Source organism: Tinamus guttatus, unplaced genomic scaffold (assembly GCF_059628265.1).
Source record: "Tinamus guttatus ecotype Peru unplaced genomic scaffold, ASM5962826v1 Tinamus_guttatus_pri_ptg000465l, whole genome shotgun sequence".
Lineage (NCBI taxonomy): Eukaryota > Metazoa > Chordata > Aves > Tinamiformes > Tinamidae > Tinamus > Tinamus guttatus.
In genome coordinates this window covers 180,457-208,437 of record NW_028288999.1, presented here as the reverse complement: position 1 = coordinate 208,437, position 27,981 = coordinate 180,457, and the positions used below count along the sequence as shown (strand labels likewise).

At 39.6% G+C, this 27,981-nt stretch overlaps 1 protein-coding gene across 3 annotated transcripts; it reads right to left on the bottom strand.

The window, feature by feature from the left end:
• Positions 1-27,932, bottom strand: LOC104580760 (protein ARK2N-like). Of its 3 annotated transcripts, XM_088532687.1 has the most exons (5): positions 27,132-27,888; positions 12,832-13,014; positions 5,093-5,219; positions 3,155-3,214; positions 1,059-1,278 (listed from the first exon to the last, which is right to left on the bottom strand). In XM_088532687.1, exons 1-4 carry the CDS (start codon positions 27,853-27,855, stop codon positions 3,187-3,189), a joined length of 1,062 nt encoding a protein of 353 aa, XP_088388813.1. In that variant the 5' UTR covers positions 27,856-27,888; the 3' UTR covers positions 1,059-1,278; positions 3,155-3,186. The 3 variants fall into 3 exon arrangements, with proteins under 3 accessions (XP_088388814.1, XP_088388813.1, XP_088388812.1); XM_088532688.1 differs by lacking the exon at positions 3,155-3,214 and having other exon boundaries at positions 1-1,278; positions 27,132-27,932; XM_088532686.1 differs by lacking the exons at positions 1,059-1,278; positions 3,155-3,214; positions 5,093-5,219; positions 12,832-13,014 and adding an exon at positions 19,902-20,694.
• Between the last annotated feature and the right edge of the window lie 49 nt (positions 27,933-27,981).

Genomic DNA, 27,981 nt, shown 5'->3' with positions numbered 1-27,981 from the left:
AAAAAAATGACAGACTTCAGCCGTGATTCTGCAACATCCTTTAGGGCAGAGTTTTAAGCATTTGAATGGCCCCACTAGTTCAGTGAATTACCAGCGCTTAACGCTACACATCTGCTGAAGTGCTTTGCCAGACTAGGGGCTTTACAAGTTTTTTGAGACTTTACAAGTTTTTTTTTTTGAGATGGGCAGTGAAGCAAATAAACAAACGGTAGAAATGAGGACTGTGAACAATGATGTGGTTCATTACTCTCCTTCCTGGAAGCCAGGCAAGATTCAGATATACGTAAAATTCAGCTATATTTAAGATGGAAGAAGGTAGCTGGGCCTTTGCATTACATGTCTTTTTCTTGTGCTTTTGCAATTATCGGCTGCTAGTAAGTCACTATTATTATAAAACCGTAACAAGCAGTGGGAAATGATCAGTGAAACAACAGCAGTCAAGTAGACAGAAGACTCAGCACTGAAAAGAGTGTAAACTATAAATTACATTGGAAAAAAATCCTTTAATTAAAAGCTGTTCAGTGCATATGTTATGAGCCTTTTGTATTACAGACAGTCCCTCTGGCTGGTAACGTAACCAAATCAGCTTTGGGTATAAGAACTCTCGGCCCCGTTTTCGGAAGTGTTGGATATGCCCAGCTCCACTGAAATCAGTGAGGACACAGCATTTCTCAAAATCATTGATGTGCACACAGCAAAACACTAACTGCTACAAACAAACCTGATATACTGCTAAATTAAAGATGTTTTGTAGATGGAGGTGGGAAAGGGTGGGAGAGCAGAACTTTATACACGATTGCTTCTTCAGATTAACACACACACAGAATTTGTAACTGCAGATGTGTTTTAAATTTGGAGCTATTGGGTCTTAGTTATGGGAAGAATCCTCCTTTGAGAAGGTTTAAAAAAAAAAAAAGAAATGTTTCCAACGATATTAAAATTATACTACATTCTTATGGAAATGAAAATCCTCATGAGTTGGACTTTCATAACACGGGGATTAGGGCTTCGGAAGCTGAAGCTACAGCAATGAACTTCTGTGCCACAAAGGGGAGAGGGGATGGGGGCCAAAACACAGTGACACTGCATTACAGTAAATATTTGCGCCTGGTATCCTCATCCAGAGTGAGGTCTACTACTTCTGAGGGTGAAGACCAATTCTGCTGGGGAGCCACCGCTGTCCATGATTGCGTTTGCAGAGCGCTAATGTACTGCGAGCCTGAGTCGTGTTTCCAGGAAGACACACTCTGGATCACGCCTCCCCTGGGGTGCACACACCTGCAGCAAGGCAAAAAGCAAAAAGGGTTAAAGCCACTAGTCACTTCAGGCTTCACTTCTTTCTAAAACAACTTTTTTTTTCATTAAACCACTCTTGCATCTTGTTAAAATGTCCCTCTCCAAAGTTTGCCCGGGGCTTTTCCATGTGTAGAGATGATGACACTTTAAATTAACTAGGGATCTGCAAGTTCACCAGTAAGAAAGCTGAGGCTAAACTTAAGTTTATGCTGTTTGGTCATTTTTTCTTTAAGAAATTAATTTTTGCCAGTGAGTGTTATGTTGCTTATGAAATGTGCATGTGGCTCCCAAGGGTCTTGAAGAAGTCAGCCCATCATGTGCAGTGCCATGCACTGCTCAGAAGTTTTCCTGCTAGCAATTTTACCCACTGCACTTTAAAAAAAAAGAAAAAAAAATAAAGTGACAAAATCTTGATGAGATAAACAGAAAAGATCTCTTTTTGTATGGAATCAAAGCCATGCTTAAATAAGGACATAATGATACTTTCAGTACAGTAATTACAAGAGCTATCCTGTACCTACATTGCTACAGCTAATACACTTGATTTTTCCTTGGTCATCTTAACTCAAAAATTACAAACATATTGGGAAATGCTCCCTGTATATCAGTACAACCCCACTTCAGCAGAACATTTAAACTTTCAGTAATTATAGTCAATGAGACTAAATTAGGCATTTAGAGATAAGCACACACTGAAGTGCCTTGCTGAACTGAGGTGCACATTACTTATTTGCACAGCGTTTTTACTTGTTACACTGAAAATGGATATGTAAAAAGTGAGCACAAAATAATAGTAATTAGGAAAAAAAAAGAAAAGAAAGATTAATTTTGCTATATGATGAACTGATGAATTTAGTGGAGTCTTTAAGACTCCCAGTGCACAGATGGAAATCTTAAATAAGTGCCAGTAAAAATTTACACCCAGCGCTCCAGAATTTATATTCATCTTTTCTCAGGTTGGAGATGGTTTCATGAAACAGAATGAAAAATCTCATTCTCCAAGCTCTAATGTGTCGGGATATGAATATCACATTTCCTTCTCAGATATGCTATTTCATTTTGGATGTGATCTTCAGAATGACTTTTCTATTACTCTCTCAGTCTTAAAATACATACTTAAAACACATACCTACAAAAATTGCATACAAAGAGACTAACAAATGTGGTTTTTTTAAAAAATAAACTTTATTTTAAGATGAAATACCTGTAAGCATAACTGACAAGAAAAGATTGTAACCAAACTATATACAACATGTTATATATGGTCCATTATTCTGATATGAAACAGTCATCTCAATGCTTATGCAAAGCTACTATTAACTTTTCATCCTGAAGATGACAAAAAGTAGTCTATAAATTTCCTCTTTGAAATGATACTTTGCAAAAATAAAAGTGTATATCCACAAACAAGTCACACAAGCAGCCGAGAGCAAAACGTTCAATCAAACATTAGCTTAAGGAACGTGTTTTCTAACCTGTAACTAAGGGAAAGATATCAAGTAAAGGCAATAAAACAAAAGAAAAACAATAAAAAAGGGGAGCAAAAGGACCACTATTTTATACATATGCATGATAAAAAGTCTACAGGACAAAAATTAAAGTGCAAAATATGATTTGGTGTCCTAAGTAAATGCCAAGTAATATTCTAATGATGAGAAACACCACCACCTCACTAGCAATCTGAAAATCTACAAATCATAGACAAACTCAAGAGCTTCACGACTCACACCAATCCAACAACAATATGAAATATGGAGCATGGTAAAAAAAAAAATAAAATAAAATAGTGTGAGCAAAAGAACTGAATCGAAACATCATACTAACTAAGCATGCAAAAATAATGATCAAAAACCTAAACCTTGTCCAAACGACAACCCTGTCAGAAGCCCATCAATACTTCATAACTGCAAACCTAGACCTGCAAGAGAAATAAAATTCTAAATAGGATTCAAGCAACCAAAATGTGCAAGTATTCATCGTTCCCAGCAAGAACTGATCTTTGATAGAGAGCAGAGCGGTGAGCACAAGGAAAGGGTGCTGCATAAATCATGTCTTATATGTTTATCTTCTCTGCAGAACAGCACGAGTTTTTATTTCCACACAAATAGGTCCATATCTGTGGGAAACTGAGAAACCATGAGAAACTGTGGGAAGCTGTGGGAACGGTGAAAGTTAGGAGTGAGAAACTGTGAAAGTTAGGAATAACAGATTAGCAGATAGAGAAACCTAAAACACAGGCTGGACGCACCGATCTCTGGTTGGTTACCTGTTGTCCGTTAGCAGGATTGGACCCAGATAGCAATAGAGTCAAGGAATTGGCTGGAGGCAGGGGGAGGGAGCGTGTGGACAGCGCGTGGACAGTGTATGCTCACATACTCGGAGAATATATAAGTTTGGTCTGATGCTCAATAAAATGGCTTCTGGTCCTAAACCTTAAGCCCCTGCTCCTTCGATGATTCCCACACATATCAACCAAAACTAATTGAAAATAGCAACTGTACATTTATTTAACATTCCCATTGTTGCACACATCAAATATTATTGAGGCAATCGGCATGGAAAGTGTTTTGTAAGGGAGACCTCAAGCAAAAGGGATGTGTGTATTTAGGGATGGACACACACAAACTGGTAACGAAGGACAAGTCAACAGGACTTATCATGAGGACAAAGATTGCTTAAGCACGGGGATTGCTGGATAAACAGCCAGGAGGGCTCGTCCCTGGGGAGCTAATATCTTCCAAAAGGGTTAGTCATGGAATGACTTTCAGTTTTCTAGAAGTTAATACCAAGTCTCCATTCAGCACTTAAAAAACTTTTTTTTTTTCCCACATTCAGAAGGCCTGGACTCAGGTCCTACACACCTTTTTCCCTTTCTCAAGATAGACATGGTGAAGGAACAGTGAGAGAAAGCTCTGTTCCTTGCTCCTCGTGCTCCTTTATTTCCTCCAGACATCCATCAGGCAGCAGACTAGTTTCAGATACTGTGTCTGTGTGTTCACAACCACAGCTTTATGAGTTTAACTCTCCACACTAGATGAAAATGCCAGTCTTCTTCAGCTGTTTCATCACCCCTCAAACTGAGGAAAGACCATAGACTAACAATGAAAAGAAAAATCAAAGCAAGCCTAGCTAGAACCAGAGCTGAAGATCTGGTCAGCTATCAGAATTTGAGAACCTCTAGCTTCCTTATCTACCTCCTCTTCCTCACCTACCTCTTCTTCCTATTCCCTGATCTAGTTTGGGGGGTTTGAACTATCTTGTATCTTGAGATAAAATTAATAAGGATGTACTCCCGGACTAAAGGTGCTACCCTATCATGTTAGCCACTACAAAATTCATAGAATTTGTATTCCTAGGGTAACTGATTAATTAATTGAATTGGAAAGTATTTAAATGCTTAAAGTAAGTGAATATTTTGAAAGGAAACAAAAACCAGTGTAAATGTTTTCATTTATGTGTTTATATATATATAAATTTGGTATCTTGTTTCAATATTTTATATGTTTAGCCCTTTACTGTTTGATATTCATTCACAAGCTGAATCTAAATACATATCCAGATGACAAAAATTATAAAGAAAAACACTTTTTGACATTACCATGACCAGCAGAATAGGAAAAGTGCAATGTTTGCTACCTTTTGCACACCAGAGGTGTGCAAAAATTTTATCCCCAGGAGGGATAAAAATAGAATTGAAAGCCAGCAATTTTTTTCTTTGTTAATTTTGTCAATATGTATATTCTAATAAAATTTTAAAAATATTTAAACTGAAAAAGGAAGAAAAACAAATTCATACCTAGCATGTTCCTGAACTCCAACGATCTCTACTTCGCTATCAGAAGAGGCGATATTAATTTCTTCATTGATCTGGGCATTACCAGAAGAGGCTTTGTCACTTGCAAGGAATCCTGGATCCAAATGACCTATAGGTTGGGAAAATGCAAATACAGACCAATATAAACAGCTTAATGACTCCAAAATCAGCTGTGAAAAGCATTTCTCAAACTAACAACAACAACAAAAAACCTTCTTAAGATTAGAAAATCTTATTAGATCTTCATATTCAACCTTCAGTTTGCATTACATCCTGACGTGATAATCACTGCATTTATCCAACCTCAGTTGCTCTAGCGATGGACTAGGTCTTGATAGCCCAACCACTGTGTCAAGAACTTCTGTTTCAGCTGTCATTAGTCTTCCAGTTGTCATTTTACAACAGTGCTAAGACTCAAACTGTTGCTAAACAGCTTTGACACAGAGCAAGGTGACAAACTACTGTCAATAAATCAAAGCCAATGTTATTGTGACAAAGAAAGTCTACAGGATGGATGGAAACATCACATAAACTAAGGGAAAAGAAAGTCTTGTTGTCTCAGCATCATTATTTTTCTAAACCAGAGGAAGTAAATCAATGAAAAAACAACAAAGGCATCAGTTTCTGTCTCATTTGTCCACATATCTGACAGTCCAAAGCCAACCATATCTCCTGCAACCTAAGACTTTTCTACCTTTTCTACCCTGAATTTCCTCACCAGGAATTTGCCCTTGGCCTTCAGTTCATTACTCATTTGGCAGGTATCTCCCAGGCACCAGAGGAGTGGGGCACAGGGTAACACTCCCATTAGGATATATTAATGAGCTGAACAGTCTCTCTCACAAAAAGAGAGGTTTTGAATAAAAAACATCTTTGAGTGATGTCAAACACAAACAGTATGAAACACTCTGCCACATCAGGACCCCGAGTGCAATCTCAGCCCTGTCCAGCACAGGTGATCAGCAAGGATACATGGAGATCTAGAGAGTGAATTGAAATTCTAGGGAATGAGCACAAAAAGCAGCAGCCTAACTGGAAACTAGTCTTAGCATGGAGAACAGATATGAAAACTAGATTTATCTTACTCAAAAAGATTCTCTTTCTAATGGAGATAAGCAGGATATACAGACTTATAGCAACTTATTTAGCAACTTATGAAGTTGCTAAATCTGTTTTTTTTTATTCCCAAAATGCTCAGGAGGATTTTGGTTAAGAGCATACTTGCCTTTAGGACTGAATTGATTAATGTTTCCTTAAGGTGAAATACAATGCTAAATAAGAGACAATGGCATCATATTCACGTCGTATTGCTCTAATATTTTTACAAGTATCCCTAGAGAATTTAAGGAATAGAGGCATGACAATGGGCTGCTTTAAATTATACATGCCATGCACAAAAATATTCCATTTAGGGATTCTTCCTGAAAAAAAATCTATTTTTCATAAGCTCTATATGCAGCAGAGTTGCTCTTTTTTTTTTACAGTTAGTCAATGGCTATCAAAGTTAATCGGTTCATCAAGGAACAACAACTTTCTAAAATCTCTAAGGGCATGTTGCAGGTTTTACTGCTAATAAACTACTTAATTGCAATTAGTGATGACACATTGTGAAATATTATATAATACTTGCACAAAACCCACAAAACACATAAAAATATTACTTGTTTTACAAAAAATAAACTATTTCAACACTTTGTTGTCTCTCTTTAGTAGTAGTGGAAAAGCTGAGAATCCTGGAAGGAGATGAAACTACAAGCACGGCTGCATTACAAAGGAGAAGAATCATTTTTAGAGCACAAAAAAATTAAGTGGACATATTATACACACCTAGTTTGACTGTGCACCTCCTCAAAGATGAGAGGAGGTAGATGCAATATTGTTCAAAATTGTGAAAATATGCAGAATTGATTATACCGGGGGTAGAGGACAAGAGACCAAAGAAATTAATTTAGAAAAAAAAAAAGAAATTAATTGGAAAAAGTGCGAGGAAAACATTCTAATGACTCCTTAAATTATTCAGAAAAGATGGAAGCACCAAAAAAAGGTTAGAAGCTACACAGTATGCTTTGGAAAATGAAGGCGCTTGCCACAGCATCTCAGAAGGGCCAGAAAGAGAAGGGAAGTCATGTGCTGTAATGCACGAGAGGAAGGGCTTTCCTCGCCAGACAAAAAAGATTTGTTAGGTGAGCTTAAATGATGGAGCCAAGATGGACTTTTCCTAAAATTACAGCTTAGCTGAACATCCCTCAGTAAATGTCAGTGACTGTCATAAAGTCCCCAAATGGACTACACATATTTCCTAAATAGCAGCAGTTGGGCACCCTCATGAAGTATGAAATGGAAGAGCTCAGAGGCTTTCGTTGAGGTGCTGGTGATGCAGACTGGGCAGGTTATGTGATTGCCACCCCAGCGGTTTGCTCATGAATTTTTCTGCTGCTAAAGCACTGGCAGCAAAACAGTTCAGACAGCAAGAAGGAAGTCAGCAGTGGAGAAACCACGATTAGCAAAGTTAATATTACAACTGGCAGCTCAGTGCAAGTCCAGATTACAGCACACATTGATATCTGCATAGGGCAGCCTGTGCCCACACTAACTTCATGCCTAGTAACCTGCCTATGCTGTTATTTTCTTTGGACTACTTACTTTGGACTAGATGACACCCAAAGCAGATGTTTTGTTTACCCCTTATCATCAGGACTTGCAAAGAAGCCCCAAACATTTGTCCATCCGCAAAGATTTGACAGTGTGCCCTAGTAAGATTTTTCACATAGATAATGCCTATGTTATTTTTTTTTTCCCATGTGAATATATCACTGAAAGTCTGCTGAACTAGATGCTGGTTTACGATTAAGCTGGGAACAAGATGCAAGATTTGAAAACTGTGCTTTCCAAATGAGCAGTCCTAGTTGTGGTAAGGAAAGGTCAGCACTGACATATATTTCAGTGTCAGAGTCAGTGTTCAGTGTACTGAACGTATGTAGCTCCAGAGAACAGGAAAAAAAAAAAAGAGATTCATCCTTTTAGAGGATGAGACAGCCCCAACACCAGGAAATAATTTGTTGGGAAAAGCTCTCACAAATTCAGGGATAAAGAAGTTTCATGAAGTTTTCCAGGTTTCTTTTTCCTGGCAAGTCCTTCCTTCCAAAAGGCTAACTACTCGGCTACAGGCGGAGGAGGAAAAACAAATATCCAACACATTGTTGTAATCGTAAGAGCAAAGCAGAAGGAAGCTTGGTAAGAAACTTACATTTTTTATTTCTTTACTTTCTTTCTACTAAAGTACCAAAACATCAATGCTATATAATAAAGCCAATTTCAGCTGTTCTAATAACTTAATAAATCATTTAATAAAGCAGTGCGCTTGTCAGGAGTCGAACGGCTCCTAACCAGCTAAAAATACCAGGGAGCTTGGAAAACACAGGCCAATTTGAGAAAAACTAGAAGACTGTATCCAGCCAAAGACCATAGTGAAAATAGTAATAACTTGCATGCATATAATGGACTTTCCACTGTGCAATAGTAGAACACATCTTTTATGATTTACTACTCCCCCATTTACTAATGTATATTTTTTGAGCACAGAAAGCCTCTAGCAATTAGCCCAGGGCCTAACAAAAATCTTAAACTTCTAACTTCTTAAAAGTTAAAAAAAACAAAAAGGAAGACATTTACACCACAGCATAAACAACATTATTTCCATATCTTCTCATTTTCAAAGCATTTTCAAAGGCTTTATCGAGGCTAGTTAATTTGAAATCCCAAATAATATTTATATTCGCTGATACAAGTGGATAGGAAATATTCCCCCCTAACTCTCTGCATCCAAAACATTTGTAGCAAGTAGCATTTCATGTTGTTTAACCCTTTCATTAGCGACGAGATTCAAGTATTAGGTGAAACTGATTTTTTTTGAGGTATATGCACTTCAAATCCTTCCACAATGCTCCAGCTCTTGCTTTCTTAAAACTAACTTCTTTGCTGTCTCTGGGTGCTAAGCCCTCTGACCAGCACCTTCTCACCCTTCATATCTGGTGCTGGTACATCCAGTCTTCTACAGCATGTTAAAAATGCAGATGGCATCAGACAATGTTTCTATTTTAAAGAAATAAAAAGGACAAACAAGAGGGACAAAAAAGACAAATAAAAAGACAACTGAAATATGTAAAATGAGATTATGACTGTATTTTTTACTGGTATGTTGGTTAGTTTACTAACTGAGGGCAGGGGTGATCGTAACCAACCCTTTAGTAACACTTTGCTCATCCTCCTATAAAATAAATAGCAACCCCCCCCCCTCCCTCGCCAATTTAAATTCCAGATACCACAGGGGGAAAGAGTAGGAAGAAAAAAAAAAGGGGGGGGAGGGAGGAGGAGGGATGGAGCAAATACATTGCAGGAGTTTTTGTCAATTCTTATCAGCTATATCACAGAATTACAGAATCCCAGAATGGTTGAGGTTGGAAGGGACCTCTAGAGATCATCTAGTCCAAACCCCTGCTCCAGCAGGGACACCTAGAGCACGGGGCACAGGGTGGCATCCAGGTGGATTTGGAAGATCTCCAGTGAAGGAGACTCCACAACCTCTCTGGGCAGCCTGTTCCAGGGCTCTGTCACCCTCACAGGAAAGAAGTTCTTCCTCATATGGAGGTGGAACTTCCCGTGTTTCAGCTTACACCCGTTACCCCTTGTCCTGTCACTGGCCACCACGGAGAAGAGCCTGGCCCCATCCTCTCTACATTCACCCCTCAGGTACTTGAACATGTTGATCAGATCTCCTCTCAGCCTTCTCTTCTCCAGGCTAAACAGGCCCAGATTGCTTAATCTTTCCTCATACGACAAATGCTCCAGTCCCTTAATCATCTTCGTGGCTCTACGCTGCACCCTCTCTAGAAGCTCAATGTCCCTCTTGTACTGGGGAGCCCAGAACTGCTCCCAATACTCCAGGTGCGGCCTCACCAGAGCTGAGCAGAGGGGCAGGATCCCCTCCCTCGACCTGCTGGCAACGTTCCTCCTGATGCAGGCCAGGATCCCATTGGCCTTCTTGGCCAAGAGGGCACATTGCTGCCTCATGGTTAACTTGTTGTCAACCAGGACTCCCAAATCCCTCTCCGCGGAGCTGCTTTCCAGCAGGTCAACTCCTAATCTGTCCTGGTGCCTGGGGTTATTCCTCCCCAGGTGTAGGACCCTGCACTTGTCCTTGTTGAACCTCAGGAGGTTCCTCTCTGCCCAACTCTCCATCCTGTCTAGGTCTCTCTGAATGGCAGCACAGCCCTCGGGAGTGTCGGCCACTCCACCCAGTTTGGTATAATCTGCAAACTTGCTGAGGGTGCACTCTGTGCCCTCATCCAAGTCATTGATGAACAAGTTGAAGAGCACCGGGCCCGGTACTGACCCTTGTGGGACACCACTGGCCACAGGCCTCCATCCAGCCAGTCCTCAATCCACTTCACAGTCCACTCGTCCAGTCCACACTTCCAGAGCTTTCCTATGAGGATGTTATGGGAGACTGTGTCGAAAGTCTTGCTGAAGTCGAGGTAGACAACATCCACATCTCTCCCATCGTCCATCCAGCCGGTCACCTCATCGTAGAAGGCTATCAGGTTCGTCAGACATGACTTCCCCTTGGTGAATCCATGCTGACTACTCCTGATCACCTTCTTTTCCTTGACATACCTAGAGATGGTCTCTAGGATGAGCTGCTCCATCACCTTTCCAGGGATGGAGGTGAGGCTGACCGGCCTGTAGTTTCCCGGCTCCTCCCCCTTGCCCTTTTTGAAGACTGGAGTGACTGTTGGTTTCTTCCAGTCCTCCGGCACCTCCCCCGCTCTCCATGACCTCTCAAAGATGATGGAGAGCGGCTGAGCAATGACCCCCGCCAGTTCCCTCAGCACTCTTGGGTGCATCCCATCTGGGCCCATAGATTTATGGGTGTCCAGTTTGCCTAAATAATCCCTAACCCAAACCTCCTCGACCAGCAGAAAGTCCTCCTCTCTCCTGGTTCCCTCTCTTGTCTCCGGGCTCTGTAGTTCATGGGGATTGGCCTTAGCAGTAAAGACTGAAGCAAAGAAGGCATTTAGTAACTCTGCCTTCTCTGCATCCTCCGTCACCAAGGCACCCTCCCCATTCAGCAGCGGACTAACATTTTCCCTAGTCTTCCTCTTGCTGCTGATGTATTTATAGAAGCCCTTCCTGTTGTCCCTGACATCTCTCGCTAACTCTAATTCAAACAGGCCTTGGCCTTCCTCATTGCATCCCTGCATTCTCTGACAATGTTCCTATATCCTTCCTATGTGGCTCGGCCCTGCTTCCACATTACGTACGTGCTCTTTTTCTCATTAAGTTTACCCAGCAGCTCCTTGCCCATCCACGCAGGTCTCCTGCCTGCCTTGCTCGACTTCTTTCTTATAGGAATGCACCGATCCTGAGCTTGGAGGAAATGGTGCTTCAATAGTAGCCAACTCTCCTGGACCCCCTTTCCTTCTAGGACCCTTGCCCAGGGGATTCCTCCAAGGAGCTCCCTGAAGAGGTCAAAGTTAGCTCTCTTAAAGTCCAGGGTTGCAATCCTACTTTTTGTCCAGCTTCCTCCTCGCAGGATCGTGAATTCCATCATCTCGTGGTCACTGCAGCCAAGACTGTCCCCAACCTTCACATTTCCCACTAGACCATCTCTGTTTGTTAGTATCAGGTCTAGCAGTGCCCCTCCTCTTGTTGGCTCATCAACCACCTGCATCAAGAAGTTATCTGCAATGTTCTGCAGGAACCTCCTGGACTGTCTTCTCCTAGCTGTGTGGTCATCCCAGCAGACATCAGGGTGGTTCAAGTTCCCTATAAGGATCAGGGCCTGGGATCGTGAGGCTTCTTGCAGCTGCCTGTAGAAGGCCTCATCCACTTCCTCTCCCTGGTCAGGAGGCCTGTAGTAAACTCCCACAACCATGTCGCCCTTGTTGGCCTGCCCTTTAATCCTCACCCACAGGCTCTTGTCCCGTGCTTCGTCCTCCCCTACGCTGAGCTCCATACATTACAGTTGCTCTCTCATGTAAAGAGCAACTCCGCCACCTCGCCTTCCTGGCCTGTCCTTCCTGAAAAGCCTAAAGCCATCCATGGCCACGTTCCAGTCATGAGAGCTGTCCCACCATGTCTCAGTAATTGCGATGAGATCATGGCCCTGCAATCGCACACGCATCTCCAGTTCCCCTTGTTTATTCCCCATGCTGCGCGTGTTTACATAGAGGCATTTGAGTTGGGCACCCAATGTGCCTCTCTTTCTAGCTGGGGCAGCTGGAACTTGGCCATGTGGGCCTTCAGGAGTTCTCTTATTTTCCCATCTCGCCTCTTCAGCCTTAGGGCACCCTACACGGGCTATGGAGTTAGGCTGCTGCGAGTGGCATGGCAGGCCATCACCTACCCCATAATCTGCTTCCCCGATGATATCCCCCTCCCCCCTCGAATCTAGTTTAAGGCCCTCTCGATGAACCCTGCTAGCTCATGTCCCAGGGTTCTCTTCCCTCTTTGAGAAAGATGGATTCCATTAGATTCTATCCATATGATGGGATAAGTGTCAGGCACTTTTATAAATATATAAACTGTTTTATTGTATAATCCATACGAGGTGCTTTTAAAGCCACATAAATCACAAAAGCCCTGAAAGGCAGGCAGGCAGCCAGGCAGGATACTGGCTGAGATGCTGGCAGAAACATCCAAGGAAGAGAATTCCAACAAACCTGTATCAGTGCTCAGCTCATCTAGCAGCCCTCTGGTCCTCCAGGTAGATCCTGTGTCTTGATTTGCTACGGAATTACCGTGCTCTTGAACTACTGCAGCCGCCAACAGATTGTCCACATTTATCACTTCTGGGTCTGAGTTTGTGTCCGATATATCGTAATGAGCTAAGACCGGAGGGCCATCTGCAGAAAGAAAGCAATGAGTATTAGAAATCTGAACATTGTGAAAGACACTTTTAAAAGTGCAAATAACTTGTTTTAGGCTCAATTCATTCTACTACAATAAGAAGTTCATAAGGAACTATCAATTATTAAGCTTTAGTTAATGAACACAGTCTGATATTACAGAGACATTTTAATGTTTGCATACATAGAAAACAGACGTAAGAAAAACACGTTTAAGCTTGTCTTGTCATTGTATCAGTTATTTGGATGTTATCCTTTACATTAACACATAAGCTTCTCCATATCTGACAATATTACACTTACGATCCTAAAAGGATAAAGAATTTCTGTGTGAAATGAGAAATTATGTTCTGAACTCCAGGACATTAATTTTGGTAAGACAAGATACTTAACTGGAGAATTTTACAAAACTCAGGTGACATGACTTTAGCGTTGATTTGATAAAATTTCTGCTATAACTGATCCAGTTACAATAAATTTAACATTAGACAAGTTTTCTTACATAACATTTTCCTGTCAAGGACAGGAGAATTTTTCGTAACTGCAATGTTTTCTTGGTTTTGCTCTTTTTCAGGATAAAGAATAATACAAAACAAAACTATAATGAGCAGTGATTGATTACTTTTAATTCTGTACATTCACTCTGCAAAGTCTTTTGGCCACCAAACTAAAGAGGGAGAGATTTTGCCTTACATGATTCTGATAACTATGACTGAGGAACAACAAAATGATAATCTTTGGTCTGTTTTGTTAGAATGGAGTATTTTCTTTGTGAAGAATGAAAATAGCTTGCAATTAGAAAGCATGCTAGAAACAAAGCAGGCTCAGATTGAAGTCTAATTCGAGACAAGAATTAATGTGGAAGCAAAGAAAGAATGAATAAATAGCATAATTTAAAAGGAAGCACATTTTAATTCAAATATAATGTCTCATTGAATGATTACTGTTTATGGATTCAAGAGTAGGTGAAAAAGCCTGGAGTTCTCATTCCCCAAATGACAGAACCAAAACTTCATTTGGGCTGGCACTTGCCCCACAGGAATGAGCATCAAATGGAAAAATAATTTGGCCAAAGCTCAGCTGCTTAAGTACTGTAATGCAATCAATCAGTTTTCAAAACTGAATGTCTGAAGGGCTTTGCCTTTATGAGGTATGGTATATAAAGAAGTTTACCATTAATACAGCACACTAATAATGTCCTCAGAAAGATGAGACCTTCAGAGTTATAAAGGCATTAGAGAAAAAAAAATCTCAAAAAATAAGAATTTAAGGAAAGGTTGGTTTCTTTTAGAAGTGTTAGATGTCCATTGCTGAAGATGAAAGAACAGTATGAACTAGAACCTTAAAATTTAGTTAGCTGAAAGAGCTGTTTCTATTAAAATGCTTGTTGTGTTTTAAACTTAGTCCCTTAAACATAATTCGACACAAAGTTTTAAGAAATTCCTGTTTTGAGGTTAGCAACACACTTCATTAAAGAGTGACCATGTTGCTTAAGTTGTACTAAAGATCAGTTTTGCAACCAGGTATGAGGAAATCCACTGCAGATCAGTCCTGCCTCCAAATTAACAATTTCAGAAAACAATGTTATTTTACAAACTTAAAACAGACCCAACAAAAATAAATGAGTAGTTAAATGTCAATGTATTAAAGACCAAACTGTTCACAACATGAAACACTGATAATTATGACTGGGAAAAAAAAATCAGGATAATTAACTGAAAGACAATTTTCTGCTTTGTAAAGACAATTACAAAATAATGGAAGACCAAGTTTAAAATTAAAATTAAACTCGGTTAATTATTGGAGCAAGTCTCAATTACATGCAGAAGCTACAACTGGACTGAAACAGGGAGGGGAATTTTTTCAGTCTCATCATCAGAGTTCAGTATGAACATATATTGTGTGATCTATAAAAGTAAACAGTTAAGTGCAGAAGATACGAGGGTCAAGTACAATATTGACTATTTGACCATTTTTTACAGCAGGTTATCTAAAATTTCTAGAGCTATATATGATTCCTTCAGATTTTTGTTTCTCTCCCTTCTTATTAAAATCTCCAAAAGCAGAAGCAAAAATTAATTTAGATTACAGGTCTACAGCAAGTTGAATTATATTTGGACAAAAAGCACCAATAGTCTCAAGTCAAAATTGTACCACTCCTACATGTATAATCATGCAAAAATGTATAATAAATTTATATACATGCAGAGTGATATTCTCATCACCTACCCATAGAAATAACTTGTGTGAAAGTCTTCATCAGTAGGAAATACAAGCATAAACTTGTTATCTGTAGCTCCACTCTTGTATCTTCCACACTTCCAAACAGCACACCTTATAACTTAGCTTAAATTTTGTATGCATCAAACAGACAAAAATATTTTCAACATAATTTACATCCTGTAATTATATTTGTCAGCGTAACAGGCACCAGCTTAAGGATCTGGAAAAAATAAGCTGACTACTTACAAAATATTCATAGTACAGGTGTATTTTTTTGCTTTTCTCAGCCTTGTCTTTCAAAAACATGTTTGGAAACAAGAGGCGTCCTCATATCAAGGCTATCTGCACCCATCACCAGTAAATGACCAGTTAGGCCAAGCTCATAGCCATAAAACTCAAGCAAAATCCTTTGAATCTTGGCACGCATAAAAGGAGGAATAAGCAATAAATGCCTAAATATGTAAAAGCTGCAATTCCCTCTTTAAATAAATAAATAAATAAGCAACCAGGACTCTCTCCCCAAAGGGAGGTTCTTTGGTTAGTCATTTAAATGATATATTTAAGAAAAATCAAATCCTCCAAGAACCTAAGGTAGCCAAAATGTTACAGTACACTGGTGATAGGCTTTAATTCATCATTAAAGCAATAAATGCTTAAAAAAAAGACAAGGCTGAAAGTTAATAAGTACCAGCAGCGAAGTATAGCTGTTGACATTTAACATTAATGGTGGAAGGGAAAGACTTAGAATTTTGTTTTGAGAATTGAGAGGTAAAGGTCAATATGGGGGCAGTTTCCAAGAGCCCAATTATCTCTTAATTTACAGAGTTCATCAAAACTAATTCCACTCAAGACAACTGAAGGAAAAGCCACATGCACAAAAATACACATCTATACATATGAAGTTTTAAGTTTGCAAGGTAGCAAATGCTACAATTGCACATTTGCTACCCTCTCATGGGCTTTTCATAGAGCCATGTCTCAAAATTCTGGGACTTAAATTACATTATAACACAGATATTCCTATAGCCTCCTAAGTCACTGTAATGGCACAAGCACTGGATGGTGGTGCTGCTGCAAAAATCAACCTTAAAGTTTCAGGTATATGTCAAAAACAACATCCTCTACGAAGTGCAGCGACTGCTGTGCTGACACAGCTGTTATCACTGCACCACAATATTAGGTCACTTTATCATATAAACAACAAGGAAAACATTAGCTAGCAGGAGCTGAAGGGGAATTTAGTCATTAACCAGTCATCAACTCTATTTAAGTGTCTTAAAATTGGGCATGTAGCCTCTGCCAGGCATCTATAAGCAACAGTCCCTATAGAATCGACAGTCAGAGGAACTTTGGGGGGCATCATCCTGGAAGAGAAGAGGAAATCTGGGAATCTACAAGGGAGTTTAGAACCAGTTTGAGTCATTTCACTAGCCCTGTAAGCAGCGCCAGTGCAGCCAAGGCACCTCATTTTAAGAAAGCTGAAGTTCAATGGACTGAACTGCAGCCTTAGGGATGGGATTTACCCTGATAATTCCATTTACTTAAAGACCAGGCAAACCGTGAAATGGACTTTTAGAATTACGCAATTTTTGAAGATCAGATGACCACTCACTACAGTAATTAGGGACAGCACATTGCATGCCAAAACCTGAGCCCTAAGTCTCAATCCTAAGTGCTTTCAGAAAATAATTTTACAGTAGACAAATCAGTAACTTTGATCCAAACAGAACAGCTTCCCATTTAAGACTACAAGCTGACATGTCAGCATATGTTTTAGATAAATAATACAAACCTGGTATTATTAAGACAACATCCAGAGATACAGTTTCATAAAGCACGTGCAGTTCGAATGGCATAAACTGGCTAAGCTCTAAAACAGCTCCCAAAAGGAGGATGGGGGAATCCTTGCTTTTAACATATTGTTTAGTAACATGAAACACTTCATTACTATTGTTATTTATTTATTTATTTATTCCAGGTTACAGTAGTTACATTTCAAAATTTACAGGGTTAGGCAAAGAATACACTGTAAATACTTTAAAAAAATAATAGTGTAGCAACGTCCTCCCTAAAATCATAAAGTGAACCAAAAAAAAATGAAATACATATTCCTCATTTTCCTTCATTTCACAAAGTTCTTAAAAAAAAAAAAAAGATAATAATAATAATCAAAACGACATGATGAAATTAGGATCTGTTCTTAGACTGGATGATTTTTAATATATCAAACCAAAAGAGATCTCAAAATTCAAGTCTTGCTGCTCAACATTTACTCTTTCAGGCTTTTTGATGAGTAGATGGAAGATACCTCAGATTTGCTTCCCTGAATGAGGTACAAACACCCAGGGAAGTGACTCCTGCTGTTAGGCAAAGGCAAATAGCCTGGTGCCATGCACGGAAAACGTCCCTTCGAGAATCACCGCCGGCACCTTCCCACGGATGGACCCCACCAAATTCCCCCAGGGCCAGACTAAGTTGTGGCTGCACCAGTCCGAGATTGAATGCAGCTCCCCAAATCATTAATTTAAAAAAAAATAAAAATAAACCACTTTTTTTCTTTCTTCCGTCCATGTGCCTTCGTTTTGCTGAGGGAGAGGCAGGTTTTGGCTCCACATCCAGCCAGGCACCGTCCAAGCTCATCAACTAGCCTGAATATTGAGCTTCTACAGTACAAATTATATCATCCAAGGCAACCGCAGCGGCCATTGCTTGATTATTTCAATCCCCAGAATCAAAATCCTGCTCAGTGGGATGGATCCACACCTGTTCGTCAGGCAGAGACCCCCCCTTAAAGTCAGCCCGAGGATTCCCTGAAGTGCAGGCCAAATCCCGCTTTGGAGAAGGGGCCAAATGCTGCCCCACTGAAACGAGGAGAAATTTTCTACCAGCTTTAAGGGGGGAGTGGCTAGAATTTAACTTCTAATGGCCTTGAAATATTATTCAAAAATACAGCATGTGGTACAGGAAGAAAAAAACATATATATATATTAACAAGAAAAAAATCACTGATAATAAATATGGCTTAATTTGTATAAATCCCAGTTTAAGTTAAGATTGGCCCTCCACTCTTAACCTCAGCAGCTCTGACAAAAGTCCCTACCACGCCTGCAACAACCCTAAAAGACACTGCAAGCTTAAAATATTTGAGCTGTTGATTTCTGCCTGCATTATTTTGTCCTAGTGCTGTTACAGGGAACACTTGAAGATCAGCGTAACTAAAAGGTCTTTCTAATCAAAAGCCTTTCGAAAATAAAAGCTTATATTGGAAGTCACTGCAAACTTAACTTTATTTTTTGTAATAAAACCTGAAAGTACAGACGTTTCATTGGAGGCATGTGAAATATAATCCCAAGCCTTTGGATAAGTCGTTCTCTAACCTCATTTTTTTAATGAGGGCATCATATACAATAAAAAAGAAAAAAAAATGCAACTGTGGTTTAAAGAAAAAAATTTCAGAGCCCAGAGAGGCCTACAATGTTCTCTCCACTTAAATTATGTCTATGCAAAAAACTTTTACTTTCCACTATTATTTTTAAAATTTTATTTGCATTAAAAACTTTTAACAAATTCTAACTGCTGATAAATATATGTTTTTGGCAGCTATGGAGAAGTTACCTCACATGAAGAAAGGCCTTACTAGAGAGGTGACCAAAAAGCCCACTGTGTATTGATAACAGAAGAATTAAAGATGGATTTCTAATATATAGTTTAAATTAATAATACTTTAAACATCACAGTGTCTAGCCTGCCTATTCAAGATAACTATCAATATAAAAAAAAATTCACACAGTAAGTTATCGGATTATTATGAAACTAACTGAATGAAACTAATGTTCCCAAGTACGAGTAAACAGTGATTTCAGTGGCACTGAGAGGTGGTGCAGAAGCTCTTGCTGGCTCATCCAGACCAGCACATCCTACCTGCTGCCCACCACCAGGTTCACCAATTTAACTGTATTTTCTGCCTGATATTTTTCAGTTGTTGTGCCAAAACTCAATCCATCTGCCAGCAGTCTCTTGCCTCAGGACTTAGACTATTTTATTTCAACATGAAAGGTAGTGTGGTCATATATACATCAGGAAGCAGCAAGGGTTTGTGTGCAGGGGTCAGACGTGGACAGGATTCATCTCGCACAACTTGAGCCAAAGTCCCCTGTTCTAAACTCTTCATATTGGGAGTTTACAACTAATGGGAGAGAAAGACATTGCCAGGAGGTGCTTATCTCTTTCCTTTGACTCAGGAGCAGCAAATTAAGCACCTAAAATTGGAGGATATGATTTTCGTCCACGGGGAGCACATACATATGCATGTACTTGGGTATGCACAACCACGTCCCCTAAAAACACCATATGTAACCCATCAGTGACATTAATTAAAGCTCTAGGCAGAAAATGAACCAAGTAGGAGATGAAAAATAAATGTGCACATTTGTTGCGTTATATTGTTATAAGTTTATTTACGATTTCTGCCTTAAAAGGAAGAAGAAAAACTAATGGGTGGCATGTTCAAGTCATAAAGCTTGGGAACGAACAGATCGCTAAGGAAATGTTATGGGTCTGTATCTAATATTCTCTATGGTACTTTACATCTTTAAATATAAAGCTTATTTCATTATATAAATGCTTTAACATGCAAAAAGAGCATTTGGATGAATACTCTGACTGTTCCTATTGTAACAAACATAGCTCTACTGATGCTGAGGTATCTAAACAAGGACTCTAAGCTATATTTTCCCAAGTTTGGTGAAGAAAGCTTAGGGTGTTTTCTTTTTGTTAAGAGTATCTGTATGTGTGTGCTGGCACATGCACATGGGTGTATTTTTATTTTTTTTTAATCTACATATACATTCTCTATAAATAATAATAATAATAAAAAAGATACCATGGCAATAAAACCCAAAAGAGAAAAACAAAACAAACATATGAAGAGAGAAGCAAACCTTGTTTATAGCACAAACCAAAGTAAGATCGAGTTTGAAGAGATAATTTGTTTTTAAGTTTGTGATTGATTCAAATCATGCTCTGCAACATTCCCGTTTTCTGGAAAGATAGGTGGAAAATTGTTATTAAAAGTCACTGGAAATTCTAGCGTAGCATCAACACTTTGATAGCCCACGTAAGAATTAAACGACTGCTGCGGAAGTATCTGGCTATCAGGCAGCTGCACGAGGGCCCCTGCCTGCGAGGAGGGGGAGATTCTTTGGTCAACTAGTTGCATTTTGGGCTCCCTGGGCTCCAGTTGTTGCTTGCTTTCTTCATCTGTGTCAAGGTGGGTTAGTTTTTCTATCCACATGCGAAATTTCTCCTCTGTCTGCCTCTGCATCTCGGCAAAGCAGTTCATGGCCTCTTCCAGGACATTGCCTATGCAGTTCCTATCCCACACGGTGCCCCTGTCAAGCAATCCTGGAATTTCCCTGGGCGCTCCTCCAGATCCCCCAGCACGACTGAAGGCAGCTTTAAAGACATTGAGGCCATTGGATAAGACAGCGTTAAGTAAGAACATCATACTGTTTATTTAAGGCATGTTAACTCAGGAAAACAAACTTTTCTAATTGCACCCCTTGGGTAGGGCGCTGGGGGAGGAATTTGGGCTTCAAAACTTTATTTTAAAATTATCAGACAATTCTGTCACAAGGGTCTTATTTGTTTTATAAACTTAGCTAGTCCAGATACCTAAAACTGCAAGGGAATTGAAGTTCAAACCCAAAACATCATACAATGACAAGAAGCTTACTTCTGTTAAGCTGCAGTCCAAGCTACTATCATTTAATTGATAAACCTAAATAATTGTACATTTTACTTAGATATTTTAACTCTTTTGTGGTGGACTGATAAATATACACAAATTGCACACAGGAAAATAGAGATGAAGACTGATATAGTGATTGAAGTGTTTAAAGCAGCCAAGCCCAAATCTTATGGCCCTTGGTTTAATTTTGGAAGAATACACTCAACACCAACAAAGAGAATATGCAGCACACATACACACACAAACACACACAAAAAAGATATGTAGACTAGGAGGATACATGAGGGGGAAACAACTTGTGTTCATTCTGAAAGAAAGACCTAGCTCTATCACGAGAGTAATCCATGTAACACATAAGGGTCATTAACAGTAATACTCTCCTCTGCTGGAATTGCACCCCAACCTCAAAATTAACTGACTGGCAGTGAGTTATTTCTAGGGTTATTTCATTGAGCCAGTGCAGAAAACAGCCTGGGTCTAGTCAGGAGGAAACTGGTCTCCCTGCATCCATTGGGAAGGTGTCGGAGTGAGTGGGATTGCAATTATTGGGCACAATTTTAGCAGACAAGGAAGCAATGCTGTTCTAATTAGTGCATTGCAGGTATATCAACAAGAAAAGGCAGTAGTATCTGCATAAGTTTGGAGTTCACTCGGGAATCCTCCAAAGGAAAAAAAAAAAAAACCCACTAAGCTCTATACATTCTTTGAGGAATAATAAATAATGTGTGCTGCCCTAAAACATGAACAGCACTTAGGATAATTTCAAAACAAGAAAAGCATCACATTAAGTTACACAAAGCACCTATATAACCTGACAATTTAATACATAAACATGAATCCCCTAGCTTAAGAATAATAGAAAATATCTTAAGAATGTGAGAAAGCATTGCACAACCTAAGTAAATATTTACTATTAAAAGCATAAGGTACTTTTTTATTGCGACTTTACTGTACATATGAAATTACAGTATTATCTAAACAACACCTTCCTTGTAGGAGCTATTTAAATGAGGTATACCTAAGTTCTTCAGTAACAGCTAAACAAAGCCTAGGATTATTTTTTTATTTCCAAGTGGTGCCTAGCCAGCAATGCTACATTTGAGGGACAAAGATCTAGGACAAACCCCATGTTTCAAGGCTTGTCCCTCGTCTGTTTACTTAGCAGGCTGAAAATTCAGCATTCAGGTCATCATCTCAGAAATAAGCTATTTTATAGCAACTAACTTGAATCCTGCTTACTGCTTTTTAGCTAAAAACAAAACAAAACACCCAAAGACACCCCTAGCACTGAACACCCATTAGGATTCCATTTATAGTCCCTTAACCAGGGATCTCCTGTCCAGATCAGAGAACTAAGTGACAAACTCTTTTGCAAACTGAAGAGACTGTATATTGAAGTATATATTACCCTGCAACACCATTTTTTAAAAAGGCATCATATCTACACATCAGATATCTACACTAGTAGCAGCAAATCAGTCCAGTTCAAATATTTCCTTTGCAAATCTAATGGAAATGTTAGGGGGCATTCAGTTGTAACAAGCTTCAGTTAACCTCAGCCTTTACTGGTAGCTACCGGTAGTTAAATGATTAAGTCTTAACTTAGAGAATATTAAAATTAGCATTTATCACATTGGTCCCTCAGCTATTTGTAAACTTATAACTCTATAGTTTTAGAAGTTTAAATCAAAAAGTTAAACAAGAATATCTTAATTTTTGGACAGTATCTCTTGCCGAGTAACACCTATAAACCCCTCCATGTTATCTCTTTTTGGAGTCTATAAATAATATCCAAAGGATGACTAAATACAAAACAAAACAAAACCAACAACAACAACAAAAAAAAAAACCCACACAATTTAGAAAAAACAACACTGCAATGGTTTAAGAAAATACACTGCTTCTTCACACTAACTAGGAAGGATGGACTCCTCCCTGTTGTTATGCTACCCTGCATTTTTAAAATGAGTATCTTACTATAAATTACTCTCAACAGCCTCTTCTTGGATAACTCATCCCACGTTACCTTAATGAACCCATTCCTTGTAAGATGCTTCATTCAAGGTCCATGTACAAAACTCAGAAGGTAAATGAGCCCACAGCATCCACTCTATGTAATACGCCCTCTCTCTGGATTCTTGCAGATTGAGATGTATTTTTTCCTTCTTTAAACAAATAAGCAATAACATCGTTTTTCAACATATAACTTCTAACTTGTTTTTAATCAGGCTTTCAAAAGCCTAAACATGAATCAACATGAATCAAGCTTATTTCGGTTCTTATCTCTTTTTTTAAGTTGTAGAAAGTACAGTGGTGATGAAATGACATTTTTTCAGGTTGTACTTGATTTTTTTTTTAAATCCCTTCCCTCCAAACTTCTTTTCCCACAAATTTTATTCAGAGGTACTTTGCATGGTTAAATTCAAAACTATTTAGAGGAAGAACTTCTAACTACAACAGTTTTAGGGAAATCTATTTCAAGAATCACTAAAGGTCGTCCTCTTTTGCTCAAAGTGGACACTATCTAGCATTGGTTAAGAGCAGGAAAACCCTAAATGTCAACGGAGAGGCTTGATCTTCAAAATATAAGAGAGTGTTCCTAATTTTCAAAAATTCAAAAATCATGGCATTTACTGAACTAAAGAGCTTGTGATCACTCAGGTCAGTGAGATGACTCTTAGCAGTGTCCATAATCTCTATATCAAATCTGCATTTCCATATAAAAATTGATAGCATGGCATATATTCATTATGTCATATTACATTGTGCTTAGTTCCTAGTGACCTCCCAACATGTGTATTGAAGTATCATTCTAACTCTTTAGTCATTGCCAAGAAAACTCAGACTGTTGGTATTTTAATTTGTGTTTTTAGAACCGAGACCAGCAGTGAACTGACCTTACTGCCTGCCTGCAGGCTCACAATTTGTGTGCACAACAAAAAATAAAATGAAGCCAGCAGCACTACTCGTGTTTGTGGCATCGGTGTGCATTTCACTGAACATTTTCCTTGCTTCACTCATCAGCCCAAACATATTTCTGAACCAGTCACACAGATGGTTTGAAGCAATAACTACATTCTTGAAATGGAAGTCTTAGTGCTGTGACATTTGCATTCTCAAATGAGTCACTTTAATTTTCAGACTACACACATCTTCCTTAACACTATGTACTTTGATAGAAACTAAGAGATGGAATATTTGTATTATCTTTGCATACGATGGTGGCCACAACATACTGATGCTAAAGGTTTTAGAGGATCTCTGTTGACAAAGCTATTCTCAGACGATGATACATCTGAAAACTCAGTCCACACAGTAAGCTACATTGAGACTGTAACATCACTGCTAAAGCATCCAAATATGATTAGACTAAGGGGAACACAGGCTACCTGTATTACTCTTCTGCATCAACAGGCACCGATTTTCACAAGTAAATGCAAAGATTTGTTCATGCTTACATCCTTCTGACAGATGCAATGCAGTTTCTTGACACTGAAGTATTAAGTTCAATCTGAATGTTACTCTTTTTTTTTATGGTACTCAGAGGATACCTGGGGCCTGAGTTTCAGAAAATGTTTTTTGGATACCCTGTATTAAATTCTAGCTAGTTGTTTCCTTCCTAAATCATGAGGATTGCACAGTGTAATGCTCTATAACGACTTTCTATTTAGAAAAAAAAAATAATTCAAGCAGTTTGCCAGTTCCAAGAGGAGAGATCACAGATGGCATGTGAATCTGTCCATTAGTCACAACGGAGAGCTAGGAATCCTAGTCAGGCTCCTAGCTCCACTGCACCTAGTGCGATCACAAAGTTTCATTAACCCACAAATTGCACAGGATACATTTTTGGTTCAACCTCCTTATCACTACAGAGAATATTTTTTCTCTTGCATTCAGAAACTGCTTCCCACAAACGAGTCTCATTCTCATTTAAAGGAAAACTGCAATCTGGCAGGTACGCATTGCACCTAATACCAAATGGGCAGCTCTAAATGTAAACATAACTTAGCATCAGACAGATGCGTGGGAGGATATCTAAGTAACGGAGGCTTCCTGATAGAAGACGAATACGATGAGCCGGACTAAGACCAAGGCGAAAAGATCGTGGGAAAGTCACCAGCTGCAAGAACACAGAAGTAGGAGAGGAAGAACCTGTAAACAAGCTTATCAGTGCAGGATAGAGGACTGTGTGCAGGCCAATCATGTAAACACGTGCCCTGATATCTACAACCAGCCAAGTACGGTAGAAGACGCGTGGACAGTAGTATGCAACCAATTGCAATGTAAGCGTACGCGTGGCTAGATGACTTAACAGAAATGTAGTAGATAAATAGAGGGCTGTAACACGAATAAAGCGATTTCTGTTAGACTCATATTGAAGCCTTCAGGAGTCGTGCCTGGCCTCCCGCACAGACGATACGAGCTATAAAGTAAGAAATACAGGTCACTGCTCCCCAGGATGGTTTTCGCACTCCCGCCTCTTGCATCCCACATAGAAGTTGGCCTTGGTGCAGTAATGATTAAACCAACAGCTTCTGCCAACTGCTACAATGGCACCTTTTCACTACAAGCTTCCCACAGTAACACCTAGGGCTCCAAGTACCAAAGAGCCTAAGGATGCAGAAAAGTACCCTAAATTCACAAGTATTTAGACAATGGAAGTCAAAAAATACCACCTGATGCATTTCTGGGTCACAAGGCACTTCATGACTTCTAGAATAAAACCAAAACAAAGCAAAAAAAACCCCAATTGCTTCTCAAGGTGAAGGGATTGAGAGAACTATCCCAAAGCTCAATGAAAGGAAGTTTCAACTCAGGCCCTAATTGCCCAGCAGGTGTAAAATAGTCAGTAACAAGGCACTTAACTATGCAAGTTAGAAGCTAGGCTTTAACTGCAAAGTTTTTTTTTTTTAAAAAAAAAAAAACCTTTAGAATCACTATTAAAGTTTTACTACACAACAATTATGGGAGCAATATGCCTTTCCCAGACTTTCCAATAATAAACATTAAATTCCTTTGTGAAATCTGCTTCCTAGCAATATGTGGGAGAAATGTCAGCTCTCATGGTGATGTCCAGAAATAAATTCACTGTTATGAAGTCAGTTAAAACAGTGACAGCTGCTTGTAAATTCTGATGTAAATTAATATTTTAGTTCAGCTGGCAAATAGTGGTTTAGTAAGTTAAAGCTAATTATTGCAGTTTTCGTTTAAATTTCCTTGTCCTATAAAGTTGATACTTATCTCCAAAAATCTTCTGGCACAAAAGGGATAAAGGCATGTCACCTAGTAAAAATTGGCAAGCCAAAAAGTTTATGTGATTTTATTTTTGATTGTCATATGAAGATAACCATATGATGATGCTGCTATGGTATAATATGCTTGAAGAGAAAGTCACACAAAATCCTGTCCATGGCATTTGGGCTAATTAAATAACAAAGACTCAGCAGACAAGAAATTTGAAGAAGTCACCTTTCTTTTGCTAATAAAATCATGAGAAGGCCCCTATAATTTGCTGCCCCCATCTTTTAACATGGACATGCCAGAAAAAAAATAGAAAGAGAGAAATTATAGATCCTTATGACACAGAAAAGGGTAATAGGTGACTAGTTGCAACCTGCAAGGATGTAAATTACAATAAGGCTAAGTGGGTTTGCCATGCACTGAAACACAGAGTTGAAAGCACAGCATGAGTGCAGTCGTGAACAGGGCCTTACTGTAACACAGGCAAGAGATATGCCACGTTATGTCAAACACAGCTGCACAGCTGTGCTCTTAATATATTATAGCAAAGATGGCCACTTATCTTAAGAATGCAGTTATTAGATTATCACAAGGTAATGGGATTCGACAGCACTGATAAGAGTTCATATAGGCTCACACCAAAAAAACTCTGAGAATTCCAAACTTCAAAGGTAGTCCTTTCTACCAATTTATCATATCTATGTTTTGTTGGTGTGCAAAAGTGCACTGAGACCTCTGAACAGATTTTAAAATTTGCCATGTCTTGTTAATATACTGCAGTCTTCAAATTTACACAGAGCTGCAGTTCTGGTTTTTCTCAAGTGTCACTCATCTAATTTAGCATGACAGCTGAGAAACGATGTCAGATGCGCTACAGTTCAGTTTAAAAAACATCCTCTACCTGGTATCTCTGCAGTGATTGTCTTGCTGCTCCCTGAAACCTCTTCATCATCATCTGATGAACTCGTGCTCGAGTCACACGTCAGGTCGCTATCGCTGGTACTGCTGTCCTGCAGCAGGTTGTACTTCTTGCGAGCAGCGGCCTCCCGTTTCTGCCTCAACAGACGGATTCTTTCTTTGTGCTTTTGGCTTCGATGACCTTTTACCTTGGCAACTCGGCCATTCTGCTTATCACTAGACTGTCGATTTTTCTTGGCAGCCATTGCTGAAGTCTCGCTTTCGGACCTGGACCGCCTGGATTTCCTTCCAACTGCAGCCCCGGGTGCCCCAGAAGAGTCTCCCTCTGTAGCAGCTTCAGCTTGACAGGGCTCATTCTCTTCTGTGGAAGACAATGTATCAGAGTCAGCCAAGTGCCCGCTGGAAGAAGGGGAAAGCATGCAGTGATTGGAAGAGTCACTCTCATAAACTCGGCCCCCCGCTGGCTTATCGCTTTCGGTGGACGCCAGCTGAGACTCCGAGGAGTCTCGCCTCAGTTCCATCAGCAGGCAAGGCATGGAGGAGAGCACTGCAGAGTCTGCCGCAGCTGGCACGGTATCCTTCTGCGCTTGTGGCTCCAGTTCTATAGGTCTGTCTTCGTTGGCAGCTGCCTCTTGCTTTTCAGAGGCCTTTGGTGGGGCTTCTGAATCAAGGAGTTGCTCTGCTTTTCCCGCTGCCTCCATCTTCATTTCAGAGGGCCACACTCCTGCGGGGCTCAGAGCATGGAGCACGGCACCCGCAACACCTGGGCGAGCTAGATGGGGATTTCAGCTGCACAGCGACCTGCACAGGAAGAGAACAGTAAGAATAATTGA

What these genes read in the sequence shown, in the direction of transcription:
- LOC104580760 (XM_088532688.1), bottom strand. Translation starts at nt 27,855, where the DNA reads ATGAAGATGGAGGCAGCGGGAAAAGCAGAGCAACTCCTTGATTCAGAA. An exon ending in TGAGCTGAGCACTGATACAG is followed by an intron (nt 5,220 to 12,831) that starts GTTTGTTGGAAT and finishes CCCAACCTATAG; the next exon opens with GTCATTTGGATCCAGGATTC. An exon ending in GGAGTTCAGGAACATGCTAG is followed by an intron (nt 1,279 to 5,092) that starts GTATGAATTTGT and finishes GCCTTGCTGCAG; the next exon opens with GTGTGTGCACCCCAGGGGAG.